At 42.4% G+C, this 15,911-nt stretch overlaps 2 protein-coding genes across 2 annotated transcripts in view; one reads left to right on the forward strand and one right to left on the reverse strand.

The window, feature by feature from the left end:
• CenG1A (Centaurin-gamma-1A) overlaps positions 1–15,911 on the forward strand; it is a 528,156-nt gene that overhangs the window by 125,837 nt on the left and 386,408 nt on the right. The gene's annotated exons all lie outside the window — the stretch shown is intronic.
• Positions 1–15,911, reverse strand: part of LOC136858326 (uncharacterized) — a 34,463-nt gene that overhangs the window by 9,390 nt on the left and 9,162 nt on the right. The window contains exon 2 of the mRNA XM_067137776.2: positions 6,968–7,224. Within this exon, the coding sequence (XP_066993877.2) occupies positions 6,968–7,224 (257 nt within the window). The remainder of the gene's footprint in view (positions 1–6,967; positions 7,225–15,911) is intronic.

Here is a 15,911-nt window from a genome sequence, read left to right on the forward strand (position 1 = left end):
TTCATTAAATTTGGGGCTTAAATGCAAAATGTTAAATATCTCGAAAACGGTGCATCGTAGAGCAAAACCTGATACCTAAGTTTGCAGTATCAGGAACATGATAGCATAAGAAAAACATAGTCTAATGATGAGATCGACGGTTCGATCCCTACTTAGGCCCTTTGGCATTGGCAGCTATCTAATTCTACAAGATGGGGGCTATACATAGCTTCTTATGAGGCAGCTTAAGAGCGCTTGCACAAGATGGCTGCTGCTCTTATGAGACTCCCTAGGGGTGCTTGCGCAAGGTAGCAGCGACAAGACGGTGACTAAACACAGCTCCTTATGATACGGTCTAGAGGTGCTCACACAAGATGGTGGCTGCTCTGATGAAGAAAGCTAGCTTTGCATCGTGCAGGTATCTTTACAGCACTAAACCTCATACCTTTGAAATGTGGTGGCGGGTAATTTGAAAAATTCGACGTGCTTTTTCTTAACAGCAGCTATCTTTAAACAATAGCGGCTATACATAAGCTGTTAAGGCCTCCTCTTATGTCAAGGCATAGCTCTATCGAACAAGTTTAAACCTGCATCGGGATAGCTAGAGTAAGCACGTGCTGCAGTGATGACGTCATTATGCATGTTTAGACTTGCAAATCACTAAAGAAACATAACAAGCCTAGAATCGAACACTGCACTCTATGCCGTTAACTTTATCATGTGATCGGAACATTGATTGAAGTGTTTAGAACACTAAATAAGTGATCAAGACTATAATAGAACACTGTACTCGATACAACATGTGTTTAGAACATGTCAGGGGATACCTTTGTTCTAAGAAGATTAGATTACCGCACATTCCTTGTAGGGCTAATGGGCTAAAGGGCTAATAGGCTAAAGGGCTAGGGTGCCTCTCCTCTCTTTATCCGGGCTTGAGACCGGCTCTACAACTAGAGGCGGATTTAACACCCTAAGGAAGGGAGAATGTTGGGAAATAATCTATACGAATATAGCTACTCGATCGACTATATACTACAGATGGATGACTTAGGTGAGGGTAAGCGCTTACTTAATAATACCTACACGACGTAATTCATACTCTATTTCAAAAATATCTTCTTTGTACTGTGTGTAACCAGCATCATGATAGGCTCTTAGCAGTTGTAAACGTTTTACGAGTACGTTGGGGTCTTTACAGTAGCTTATATCTACGTAGGGTAACAGAGGCTTGTTGTGAACTTTGAGTCTATATGCAGACAGTTGATGTGCAGGGACTTGTTTTGATGTAATACATGCTTCAGCAGTAGTGTTTATAGGTACAAACTTAACTTGTTTCGATAGCGATGAAGCGTTGAAATTTCCTTCTTCTTTACCTTGCATCTCTTCTTGAGATGTTTGCACTTCGACAGAACGTGTAGTAGGCTTAGGAAATGAAGTAAAATCATCAAGCTGTAATGGCAATGAATTTTCTTCTTCTACTTTCCCTTTACTACTGTTTTGATCAACATCATTATCCTTATTATCATAGTCATGATCTTGCCTCTCTTTATCTTGAAGTTTGTGCTTAGTAACAAGAACTTGCAGCAGGCCTAGACAACGAGGGAGAATTAAAAATCTCTCGCAGAGGTGTACTTTTTAAACATAAATCAGTGTTCGCTGGAATATGGTTGAGCTCTTTGTATTTTGTTCCCGATGAAGCTACATTACACGCGGCTTCATGACGTTGAGCGTTGTATGCGTTCTTGAACTCTCTTCTACAATGTTTGCATTGAAAAATTGTCCTACATGATATCTCATGACGTCTCCTGTGATAGCTTCGGGAAAATGCTTTTCCACACTCTTCGCAAATATACCTAGAAATAGGTTTTTCCATGACGGACTTTTATCTTCTGCTAACAGATTCTTCTTTAAATCTACTCGACATTTGTTACTCTCTACTTCGATGATGCGAACAGCTTAGCGATTAACAGTAAACTAACACAAAAGCGTATTACTAAGGTAGCAACAGTAAGGTTTAAGCCCATCAAGATGGCAAGAGTGAGGTTAGCGACGTTCTGCTGTTGGATTTTAAATTCCGCGCTATAACATGCATAAGGTGGCAGCCTTGGGGTTTACTGCCGTAAAGATGGCAGCAGTGAGGTTAGCGACGCTCTATTGTCCTTCAAAGTGAGGTTAGGGTTCGTCAAGAAGACAGCTGTCAAAAAAGCACGTGGCTATGTTTACCAAACAAGAGCACGTGGTCGTGACGTCACGGTCACGTAATCAGTCCTTAGCTCTACGTCGTTAAGAGCAGCATTAGGATTAGCTATGTTTAAAAATCTTAGGAACAGAGCAGCAGTATGAATAGCCATGTTTTAAAGCGTGTAGACATCATCTATCGATTTTACATGCATCAAATATCGCACTAATCTTCTTCCGCTAGATCGTGCTGCTATCTTAGCATAACCTATACGCATGACCTTAAAGTACAAAGAATAGCCATGTTTCAAAGCGTGTACACATTACCTATCGATTTTGCATGCATCGACTCTCGTACTAAACTTCTTCCGCTAGATTGTGCTGCTATCTTAGCATAACCTATACGCATGACCTTAAAGTACAAAGAATAGCTATGTTTCAAAGCGTGTACACATCACCTATCGATTTTGCATGCATCGACTATCATACTAAACTTCTTCCGCTAGTTTGTGCTGCTATCTTAGCATAATTTATACACATGAACTTAAGGTACAGAGAATAGCCATGTTTTAATGCGTGTACACGTCACCTATCGATTTTGCATGCATCAAATATCGTACTAAACTTCTTCCGCTATCTTAGCATAACCTATACGCATGAAATTAAAGTACAAAGAATAGCCATGTTTCAAAGCGTGCACGCATTACCTATTGATTTTACATGAATCGACTATCATACTAAACTTCTTCCGTTAGATTGTGCTGCTATCTTAGCATAACCTATACCCATGAACTTAAAGTACAATGAATAGTCATGTTTCAAAGCGTGTACGCATCAACTATCGATTTTGTATGTATCGAATCTCGTACTAAACTTCTTACGCTAGACTGTGCTGCTATCTTAGCCTAACCTATACGCATGAACTTAAAGTACGAAGAATAACCATGTTTTAAAGCGTGTACACGTCACCTATCGATTTTGCATGCATCAAATATCGTACTAAACTTCTTGCGCTATATTGTGCTGCTATCTTAGCATAACCTATACCCATGAACTTAAAGTACAAAGAATAGCCATGTTTCAAAGCGTGTACATATTACTTATCGATTTTGCAAGCATCGACTCTCGTACTAAACTTCTTCCTCTAGATTGTGCTGCTATCTTAGCATAACCTATGTGCATGAACTTAAAGTACAAAGAATAACCATGTTTCAAAGCGTGTACACATCACCCTGAACTTCTTCCGCTAGATTGTACTCCTATCTTAGCATAGCCTATACGCACGAACTTAAAGCACCAAACATAACGATGTTTAACAGCGTGTACACATCACCTATTGATTTTGCATGCATCGATTATTTTTTACCGCCAGAGTATACAACGATCGCATATGTGTATTGCTAACGTATGTGTATAAAGTTAAAGCACAAAGAATAGCTATGCTCCAAAGCGTGTACACATCACCTATCGATTTTGCATGCATCGACTATCGTACTAAACTTCTACCGCTAGAGTGTACAACGTTCGCAATTGTGTGCTGCTACCTATGTGCGTGAACTTAAAGCACAAAGAATAGCGTGTACACAACATCTGTCAATTTTGCACGCATTAACTCTTGTACTAAACTTCTTCCACCAGAGCGTGCGATCATCGCTTGTGTGTGCTGCAATCTTAACATAACCTATGTGCACGAAGTTAAAGCACAAATAATACCCAAGTTCAAAGTGTGTACACAACACCTATCGATTTTGCATGCATCAACTATCGTACTAAACACATCCCGCTAAAATGTACAACGTTCGCATGTGTTGCTCTGCTACTTTAGCATGACCTATGCGAACGAACTTAAAGCACAAAGAATAGCGATCTTTGAAAATCTTGCGAACATGGCAGCGGTAAGAATAGCAAGGTTTAAAAGCGTGTACATATCACCTTTTGATAATGCATGCATCTTCTACTAGAGCACGTGACCATCGCTTGTACGTGTGCTGCTATCTTAACATAACCTATGTGCACGAACTTATAGCATAAAAAATAGTTATGAGTAAAAATTTTGTGAACATAGCAGAGTGTTTACTACGTAGTTGTAGACATTGAACTTTGCATGCTGAAGCAGCATACTACGTGACCGTGACGTCACGACCACGTGCTCTTGTTTGGTAAACATAGCCACGTGCTTTTTTGACAGCTGTCTTCTTGACGAACCCTAACCTCACTTTGAAGGACAATAGAGCGTCGCTAACCTCACTGCTGCCATCTTTACGGCAGTAAACCCCAAGGCTGCCACCTTATGCAAGTTATAGCGCGGAATTTAAAATCCAACAGCAGAACGTCGCTAACCTCACTCTTGCCATCTTGATGGGCTTAAACCTTACTGTTGCTACCTTGGTTATACGCTTTTGTTTTAGTTTACTGTTAATCGCTAAGCTGTTCGCATCATCGAAGTAGAGAGTAACAAATGTCGAGTAGATTTAAAGAAGAATCTGTTAACAGAAGATAAAAGTCCGTCATGGAAAAACCTATTTCTAGGTATATTTGCGAAGAGTGTGGAAAAGCATTTTCCCGAAGCTATCACAGGAGACGTCGTGAGATATCATCTAGGACAATTTTTCAATGGAAACATTGTAGAAGAGAGTTCAAGAACGCATACAACGCTCAACGTCATGGAGCCGCGTGTAATGTAGCTTCATCGGGAACAAAATACAAAGAACTCAACCATAATCCAGCGAACACTGATTTATGTTTAAAAAGTACACCTCTGCGAGAGATTTTTAATTCTCCCTTGTTGTCTAGGCCTGCTGCAAGTTCTTGTTACTAAGCACAAACTTCAAGATAAAGAGAGGCAAGATCATGACTATGATAATAAGGATAATGATGTTGATCAAAACAGTAGTAAAGGGAAAGTAGAAGAAGACGTTTTGACGTCGCAAATTCGAATCTTAATCAAACCAGCTGAACTAAGCAATGCGACCAGTTGACATGTGACAAAAGACCGGCAAAAGGCACTGTAAAGACCCCAACGTACTCGTAAAACGTTTACAACTGCTAAGAGCCTATCATGATGCTGGTTACACACAGTACAAAGAAGATATTTTTGAAATAGAGTATGAATTACGTCGTGTAGGTATTATTAAGTAAGCGCTTACCCTCACCTAAGTCATCCGTCTGTAGTATATAGTCGATCGAGTAGCTATATTCGTATAGATTATTTCCCAACATTCTCCCTTCCTTAGGGTGTTAACTCCGCCTCTAGTTGTAGAGCCGGTCTCAAGCCCGGATAAAGAGAGGAGAGGCACCCTAGCCGTTTAGCCTATTAGCCCTTTAGCCCATTAGCCCTTAGCCTATTAGCCCTACAAGGAATGTACGGTAATCTAATCTTCTTAGAACAAAGGTATCCCCTGACATGTTCTAAACACATGTTGTATCGAGTACAGTGTTCCATTATAGTCTTGATCACTTATTTAGTGTTCTAAACACTTCAATCAATGTTCCGATCACATGATAAAGTTAACGGCATAGAGTGCAGTGTTCGATTCTAGTCTTGTTATGTTTCTTTAGTGATTCGCAAGTCTAAACATGCATAATGACGTCATCACTCTAAAGGGGGCACACAAGTGAGTTGCAAATCGACTGTGACTGTGACCTGGCAGGGGTACGAAGTGGCCTGCCTGCTATGACACTGAAGTTGGACGGATAAACCTAATTACAAGCGACATGTATATTTCTTAATGTTTCGGATTGATAAAGGCTAATGCGAACTTGCATTCGTAGCATTCCGTCGTTCCGTTGCTCAAAATAATCGAACAACGTTAGACATACAACCAAACTGTTTTCCGGAGCGTGTGGACCGTACTCGATGTATTTCCGCATGCGCAGATGTGCCTGCAAGGAATTTATACAGTACCATGCAGTCTTGTTTTTTAGTGACTGTACCATTTTATACTGTTGAAAGTGAAAAATTATGACGACAGATGATTGCCTCAAAAATCTTGAGTGTGGGAGTTAATTTACTAACACGTGGATTCACCGCTGAAGCTGACAGACATAAAACGCAATAGAAGACCAGTGTTCTCCCTAGGATCTTTTTAATGGGCGCACCGCCCTGCCGTCCGTTTTCACAAACCGCCCGGCTAACATGACCTAGACATATGCTAGTTACAAAATATTAATACATGTTTGAGTCGTTGGGTGCTCCAAATTAAAAAAGTAAATACTGTAAAACAGTTTGTGTAATAAATCTTCATTATTGTCAGCAAAATTGCATCAATGGCATCGGAGTTTAAATGTTTAGCTTGTCTATCGCGAGCGGTGTATGGATTAGTGTGGAATCGCACACGAGCACTCGATTCCGCATGACGTTACAAACCCGTATTGCACTCCACAGCAACTGAGTGATAAGCCCCGGAGTTACATGATTATGAATGAACAGTAGAACACTAGTTCAAAATACTCTTATGTCTTGTTCGTGATAATAACACTAATATAATTCAATTTTGTAGTTAATGTTAACCTGTCTGATATTATTGTTAATGTCCTGAGGGGTATAAATTGAGACTTTATCATATTCGTTTTTTTTTAAGTAGAATTTCCCGCCCGGTTACTAATTCCTGCCACGCGGCTGATGAACATTTCTGGGAAAATCACTGAGAACTAACGTTTATTTAAAAATACAAACACGAATTAATCAGATCATTTTGGATTTATGATTCAGTACTTATACAGTGCTTCTTATCACAGGTAAGGAGATGTAGAAAGCTGATTAAGTTAGTATGGGAAAATAATCATTGAACGAACTATAATGTTGTAGTACCTCCATTTTGGTGAGTTCTGTCTCCATGTACCGCACACGGAAGCGGGACAAGCCGTAGACACGCATGTCCTTCATGGTACCTGTCGCCGTGAGGATGGTTTTGGTCATATCTGGTACTGGGAACGGGTCCGGTATGTTTGCTCCAGGTATGCCTACGGGATCTGGCTTTTTGTAGTGCTCCAGGATCACACGGATCTGGTCAGATAGGCGTTGCTCAGCTGCCGCTGCTTGCTCAAGGTTTGGCATGTCCTCTTGGCCTGGAACATGAACATCGCTGATAGGTCTTTAAAATACATACATACATACATACATACATACATACATACATACATACATACATACAATGTTAATATCTAGCGGCAACATGAATGCCGCAGATGGTTATAGCTGACTTTTTAAATGTAAGATCATGAGTTTTATACCAGCTCACTGCAGGACTTCTTGATACGACATTGGATTGGTATTGGTGGACATTAATAATTGAAGCGTAAAAGAAAAATACTGCTAAAAAAATCTGGGTTTCTGGAATTTCTGAAGACCATAAATAGTAGTTGAGACGTTAAACGCCTATCATCCGTTGCCTTGGAACTTATTATAGAGTCTTCATGTTTGGTTCTGATTGTAATTGTTTCTAACGTGCTCCAGGGAAAGCCGAAATTCTATCTCATTTCGTAAACCAGGATCTCTTTCTCTACCCGATGTCTGAATGGATCACCGCAATACACATGGTTTCATAGTAGAAACACTGCAATAAAATACACTACAGCTGGGAGAACGCGAGTTACTAGTCCACCTCCATTGTGTACTGGTTAACACTATTAACTACCGTCCTCACAGTTGCAAGTTCAATTCCCGGTACTGCCGCAAATTTAAAATTGGTAGAGGTCTGGTAGGTGGTTTAAAAGGCACGTGCTACTAACTTCAATTGGGTGTATGCCTGAAAAGAACTGCACCACCTCAGGACGAGCACAAGAATTTACTAGAAAACTGCCTTAGTAACAGTGACTGCTAAAGCCCTTTCCTCCTTCATTGTCTTGGGATGCACGCCAGAATATTGTATTCATCGCTGACGTTTGTTGCTAGAAAGCTTTCTCTTAAGCGAATTGAGTTAAAAACTATATCTGGTAAAACCAAATAGCAGTATGCAATAATAATAATAATAATAATAATAATAATAATAATAATAATAATAATAACCATCTTCTTTCTTAGCATTTATCCCGCTTTGCAGCAGGGTTCGCTATTTTGCATCCCAGTCTTCACTTCAGTCGATCAACGGCATCACGAGGAGAGACATTGGTGTGTTGTATGGCTTCTTTCAGCCGATTAAGCCACCGCTTCTTAGGTCGCCCTCGGGGCCAGTGCCCATCTGTATTGAGGCGCAGGACGATCTAGGCGACTAATTGCTCTTCATTATGCGTGTCGTGACGGTATTAGTATATAAGAGCCTCCCGCATTTTCTCAGTTATGGGCGCAACATCCGTCATCGCTCGGACATTACTGTTCTTGATACGATCACATCGCGTTAGACCGACGCATCTCCTGACGTGAAGTGCTTGCTAATATATTTAACGGATCCTGCCCAGCATTCAGAAATAAAGAGGGCGACTGGGCGTACGATGCTCCTGTAAACCTTGGCCTTCAGGTGGATGTGTATCGTGCGATCAAAGAGGGCTCCGCTGACTTGCCTCCACTTCAGCCAGCTCGCGCCGACACGAACACGGGCATCAAGTAGCGTGTCACCCTCCGAAAAAATCAGAGTGCCAGGGTATCTGTACTGCCCAGCTTTCTTGAGATCTTGGTTACCCACATAGATGGTCCCAGGTGTCTGCGATCCGCTCTGAATGTATTTGGTTTTCATGATATTCAGACGAAGTCCATTTTCCGCTAAATTGGTGTCCCTCTTCTGCACTTGTTCTTCAAGAGTATGGCGTTCTTCTGAGGCCAACAGGACATTACATAGGAGTGGCCATGGATGTAGGGTGTGGATATCAGGAGTTATTGTATCCATACACATTCTGAAGCGCAAGTCCGTACGGTGGACATTTTCGTTAAGGCGTTGAAGTCTACACGGTCTGACACCGTGGTTAGCCGGTGCGAGTCCCGTTGGTGGAAAAATGTTCATCAGAATGTTGGCCGGCAGGGTAGGGGAGGTGATGGTATACAATTTCTAACCACTAGATTGCGCCAAAAAACCCGGATTAAATTCCAAACCTCTCCGCAGTGTTGATATGGAGTGAGGGCATATGGCGCTGTAGATGGTGATTCGTCCGTTGGATGGGGACGTTAAGCCTTGACCAGACCCCTTGGTGCTATTTCACAGGAGTAGGCTATGTGCCGGCACCGGATTTCACCCTCTCCCTTCCTACTATTTTATATCACGTCATTCATTTCATCTCATTAACTCCTCTGACGAGGTTGACTTCCGTCATAAAAACCCGCCACGATAGACTCATCTCACCTCATACCCGATCCCGTAGAAAAACGGGACAAGAGTTGGACAAAAAAACACATTTTGAAGATCAGGGGCGAGAGAGGGCCGAGCGTTAATGGACACCGGCCCGAATGGAGAAAGGAGAGATCCCTGCTGGACATCGCACCACACTGTTACATTTACAGTACAGGAGCTGCGTCCAATTTTTTACACTTCGGGAACACTATGCGATTGGACTGTATGCCAAATCAGTTCGCGAGGAACTCGATCAAATGCCTTCTCCAAGTCCAAGAAAGCCATGCGGACAGGTTTGTTCTTCTCAGGATGTTTTTATGTGAGCAGTCAGGTAGTATGTTCCGTTGTCCCACTTCCCTTCACTTGGCCACACTATTAGCGTGTGACCTTGACAGTGTCAGGGAGGCGACTGTCAAGTATGCGTTAAAAGATTTTCATAGAGTGGCATAGAAGGCGGATCGGTCTATAGTGCACATACTCGCTGACGTCGCTTTCCTTCTCAAAATTGGAACCGTGGTACTGGTGGTCCAGATCTGGAGCACTGCGTCTTCTTTGACAACCCGGTGAACAAAGATGTCAGAAGTTCGGCACAACGCTGACAAAGCATCTTCCACATTTCCACTGGTATGCCATCATGACCATTCCCGTTCTTCATTTTGTTTATATCCTATTGAACCTCTTCCGTATTGAACTCTGAAGCCGGTCCAGGGAGACATTCCGACTTGTGAACTGGTAGGTGGGAAAACTCTTCATTGCTGATCTTTGAGAAGTGTCTGTTATATCGACTCAGGGTTGTGGTGGGATCTCGGAGGACTTGGTGGTCTTCATCCGTGATATTAATGATATGTCCAGTGTTTTGGGATGAGCGATGCCGGGTCTGGAAAGATGGAATAACTTTTTGTTTGTTCCTTCGTGCTTCTCCATATGCTCATACAGTTCACCATAGTGCTGGGCCTTGGCTTCTGGAACTGGTTGTTTTCCTGCAGACTTGAAGATCTTGTATTACTTGTGGACAGTATTTCGGTGCGAGACCTGACAGGTCTTGAAGGCCAGCTTCTTCGTTTCGATTTTAGTCTGCACATCCTCATTCCGTCGCCAGACCTGCTTGTCAATGAATTGCCTCTCACACTTGATTTTCCCCACAGTCGTGGCAGCATGGGCACGATTAACAACACCGGCCCAGACGTTCCCTACAGTTTGGTTAGGATCTACGGTAAGTGTCTCAAGGGCCTTTACCAGCTCGCATTTGTGTTCAGACAGCTTCCACCTTTTAATGTGTCCAATATCAGTCGTGCGGCGCCTTTTATTCTGAACGAGATCAAACCTGAGGTCTAAAAGGAGCAAGCGGTGTTACGGAGCAACGCTATTGGATGGAATCACCTTGTCGTTCATCACCAAATCGAGATCGTTTCACCGGAGACGCCGGTTGTCGATTTTAGATGTTCGTCCACCACTATAATATTTGATTAGGCGGGATGGACGTTTCTTGAAATAGTTGTTTACGAAAATGAACTGAAGTGCTTCTGCACAGTCAAGGATACGGCAGCCATCGGTGTTACGGTTGCCGAAGCCTTGTTCACCATGACACTGGGAGTGCCCGTCTCTAGCTGATCCCACATGGTCGTTAAGATCTCCGCCAATAAGCACGTGTTCGTCCTTAGCGAACGATCGGAGAAGGATGTTAACGCTCTTCCAAAACTAATCTTTCTTGTCTTTTGGGTATCCTACTTGTGGTGTGTAGCTTGAGACAACGCGGATGCGAGTGGTGGTGGAGTCAACTTTAATGGATAGCTAGCAGCCGGTCTGTGATGCGGTTTACTTCGACTACACTGTTCTCAAACTCCCCACATACAGCCACTGCGACGCGTTCTGATTTTGATCTTCGGCCGTGGTTGTAGCTTTTGTATCCGTCTCCGATCTTCTTGGTCTTGGCTCTTGTCCACTTCGTTTCCTGTAGGCAGGCGATGCCGGTGTGTCGATTCATCAGTACAACCGCAGGTTTACGGCTGCGACCTGTGGGCGTACTGGTGTTAATAGTAGTACTGTAGTAGTAGTAGTAGTAATAGTAGTTGTCTTAGTTTTGCCTTGGCCTGCTTCGTCCTTGATCAGGTAGCCCTCGCACATTTCCCTCATCATTCGGGTGAAAATAACGCGCGTTGTTTCCGGGATACGCCCTAGCATTTGTCCGCATAGCCATATTTCGAATTGGCAAGATTAGTGGTTGCGACGAAGGAAATGTTCCAACCGATGTGTCGCTCCACCTGTCATTGGAAATGAAATGGAAGGGCGCCTCTAACTCGGAGAGCAAATGCCTTTGGCAGCCGCCCTTAACCCGGAGTACAGACTCTACGTGATGGATTCAATTGGAATTTTCGCCGGTAAGGGACCATCACCCTCCTAAAGGAATTCACTCTTCTAATCCGTTGGTTCCCTTAGGGTGTCAGGTTATTTACCGCCACCCAACCCTCTGCGTTGAGTTGCTGGCTGTACGGTCTACTCTTACTTTAGCAGGAAGACCTAGCTATAATAATAATAATAATAATAATAATAATAATTAGTTTTACGTCTCATTAAATACTATTGTGGTTTTTTTGGAGAAGCTGAGGTGCCAGAATACTATACCGGACTAAGCCAGAATCGAAACTGCTAACTTGGGCAAGGGTTCCAGCACACTATCGTGTGAGGCATCCAGGCCGGTTGTTGATACCATTTTAGGGTCATATCGGGATCACCTACCCCAAGATTTATGAAAGAGATTGAACGGATCGGGTAAGGAAATGAAGAGCCTTGAAGGGCAGGAAAATAAGCATCTCGAGGCCTTCCAAATGTAACATCCGTATTGAAAAGTATCAAAAGTTGACAAGAAAGAGAGTAGCTAGGAGAGGGAAGAGATTATTACAGGTATGTGGAAGCGGTGTTCGGTTTATCTGAGCCGTGCTTTCCACGCCCAGCGTAAAATAAATGGTCACCTCGTGGGAACAGAGTGGAAGGTGGAGTGGGAACAGAGTGGAAGGTGGATGAATGAACACGAATTTTATGGAGCATACTGTTCAGGAATAGTATGATCTCCTCTTGTGGACTTTCCTATAGGGAGTTGAAGTGCCGGTCGCTTCTTGGAGGTTTGAGGAGAAATGCCACTTGGAAATGCCGGCGAATATTTATCAGATATTGTTAATGCATATCATTTATTATTTCTTGACTAATACTGTTACATAATGCGAGGGCTGTAAATTAAGTGGTGGCAACGTAGTCCTGACACTCGCAGGAGATCGGGCATGCGCAAATAGGATATGGGAGCCGTCAGGTGGCGCTGTCGTCGATGTGTAGTGTGCATTTGATGGGCATCCAGTTGGGAGTGTTGTTGCTGTGTGGCGTTTAAGTGAAGAGTGCCGATTTCACCGCTCTAAAGCGTGTTTTCAAAAGGTGATCAGAGTTCGCGGATTAAAATCGAGATTGCCCATGGCAAAAATGCATCAGAATGTTATAGAGGATTACGTGAAGCATTTGGAGAGAATGCTTTACCGTATACGACGTGCGGGTCGGAATAAGACTGCGGATTTGCACCGCACAGGTCGGCCGTCCATTCCTCAAGATCAAATTGAAATCGTGAGTGATCTCCTTTCCGTAGACCATCGATAGACTGTCCGGAAATTATCCGTAGATGTTGGTCTCAGTCATCAAACGGTGTGGTACATACTGACGAAATGTCTTAACATCAGGAAAATTGTGTCCCGTTGGGTTCTACATCAAGTCACCGACGTACAAAAATGGCATCCGTATGCACTGGCTGACATCCACCTGGACAGATACCGCAACGAAGGAGACGCATTTCTGAATTAAAGCATCAGACGAATGAATGGCGTCACCCAGGTTCGTCACGTCCACAGAAATTTCAACAGGAACCCAGTCATTTGAAGCTTATGCTGCTTGTGTTACTCTTACGCATATTGTGGCTGAGGGACAAATCGTCAACAGTGACTAGTACGAGTATTGCCGATTTCTGGAGCGACATCTGCGTCCGTGTATGCGGCGCAACTGTCCACGTTGATTGCGAGACGATCGCTCCATCGTGATGCATGATAAAGCACGTTGTCCCCAACAGCTTCCCGACATTTTCCAAAAGCTAATAGACTTTATGGGTCACTACATTGAAGGAATGTAAAGCAATTGTGCTTGTGAGTTCATTAAACATTGCGTTCTATCAACATTGAAACTACTTTATTTATAGCCCTCGTACTTTCCAATCGAGTGATTTAGCTGCGCGGTATGGAATGTTTGCTTTAAGCAGGCATTGAAATATTGGGTTCAAACCCCACTGTGTGCTGGCCTGTTTCCGTGTTTCCCAGTCTCACACAAAGTAAATATTGGGCATGCAAATTAATTAAGGCCACAACCGATAACTTTCCATTCCTAGGCATTTCCTATCTCAGCGTCACCGAAAACGTAGTAGTGTGATGTTAAACAGCTAGCAATATATAGTTATTGCTAAGTGGTTTAATGTCGCTCAAACTCAGGTCAGTCTCGGATAGGGTTCTTAGTTGGTTGCTGCATTCCATTTATGATACTATTTAAGAGAGAGGTTATTTTGTGCTGGCACTGTACCCGTGCTTGAAGCAGAGCGTGCTTGTTGAAAAACAATAAACTATAAGACACATGTATATGATAATAACGAAACAGAAATGTGCGAAAAATAATGAGCCATGAAATCTGTAGGAAAAGGAATCGAAAATCTTTTGAAAATACAGAAAAGCACCATAACAAAATAATGTGTGCTGTTATCAGCAAGTATATTCTGGAGTTTTATTGGAAGTGGAATCTTAATTTCTCCATAGATTACATTCGCCAGTGAAAGTCCCTTTGTTTTCAGAAGAATGAACCTTTCATGGGTACCAGTTTAGATTCCAACTCGTACAGCTGATGCCGTGTTCTAGCAAACCATCATTTTCATCACGACACGCACCTATAGGTAGTAGTTTCAAACATTAGTACTGCAAGCAAATGTGCTGTTCTCCGTGAAGGTTGATGTCGTGATTTTAATACTTTTTTCAGTTTTACGTAAAATCTGAACTATATGGAGGCCTTTCATTTTAAAAATTCCAAATGAATTGGCTGAGTTACGAACCAAGGCCGTCTTTGTAGGAGACCAGTGACATTGTTGTTCGGCTCCCACGCCAGTTCTACCGCCGGTCCTAAACGATATTATATCTTCGTATATGATGACGCTGTAACGAAAAAAGGAAGATTTACTTCACTGTTTTTAATTACCTTCTAGGATTAGAATTTATTTCTGTAATGTGCATGTTTTCAGGTACGCAGAATTGAAAATTAAATATGCAATGTAGTGGGAGAAGATCTATCGATTAGGTGAGATGTACCTTTAAACTATGATGTGGTAATGACATTTAACTCGTCGTGTTACGGGTCGTTATTTGTCGTGTGATCTTCTTCCCCGAACTCCGGCCAGACATGGTATATTGAAATTAATTTCTTCAATATGTGAACAACCTTGACATTATATTCTGACATTTGAGATTACAGTGGTGACCTTACGTATTGGTATTCATGGCGCTGCCATTCATTAGCTTTCTGTTTGACCTGCCTGGCGGGATGCTTGGTTATGTTATGATTTCGACGGATTGCCTGTAGCTGTTAATATATCGGCGAAGAAGTGAAAAGTCCGTATTGTTTCAACTTCAAACGAATTGTCATATTTTTCTAGCGCATCTTCTACATGGCGATACTGGATTATTGATTGATTTTCCTCGCGTTTATCATATCGAACATGTGGTCATTGATTAATATATATGGGTCTGGCGTGAAGTAAACCAATAATAATAATGATGATGATGATGATGATGATGATGATGATGATAATAATAATAATAATAATAATAATAATAATCTGTACTTGCTGAGTCTTTTGTGAATGCTAATTATATTTGAGCTTGAAAGTAATGAATCCTGCCGCGCGATCTGCGGGGGTTGCGAACTTGCCTCTTACCAAGAGGCCCTGGGTTCAATTCGTGGTCAGTTCAGTACTTGGATCTGAGGGCTGGTTCGAGGTCCACTTAGCGTACACGAGAATAATTAAGGAGTCAATGTTATCGTTTTTACGTCCCACTAACTACTTTTTACGGTTTTCGGAGACTGCGATGTGCCGGAATTTTGTCCTACAGGGGTTCTTTTACGTGCCAGTAAATCTATCGGCACGAGACTGATGCATTTTTAACTGAGTATTATATGACGGTGAGATAGTTGCTCCGGTCTAGAAATCCAAGATGACGGCCGAGAGGATTTGTCATGCTGACCCCACGCGTCACTTGGTAATCTGCAGGACTTCGGGCCGAGAGCGTTCACTTGATAATCCAAGGCCCATCAGGCTGTAACGCCATCGGTATTTAAAAGTAATCAACCGTTTACAGGCAGTATTTGTAATTTTTGGATATCAGTTAAATTGGTTTTTATATCAACAACGTAGCTTACTTTCAGTTGAAG

The sequence above is a fragment of the Anabrus simplex genome, chromosome 1 (assembly GCF_040414725.1).
Source record: "Anabrus simplex isolate iqAnaSimp1 chromosome 1, ASM4041472v1, whole genome shotgun sequence".
Lineage (NCBI taxonomy): Eukaryota > Metazoa > Arthropoda > Insecta > Orthoptera > Tettigoniidae > Anabrus > Anabrus simplex.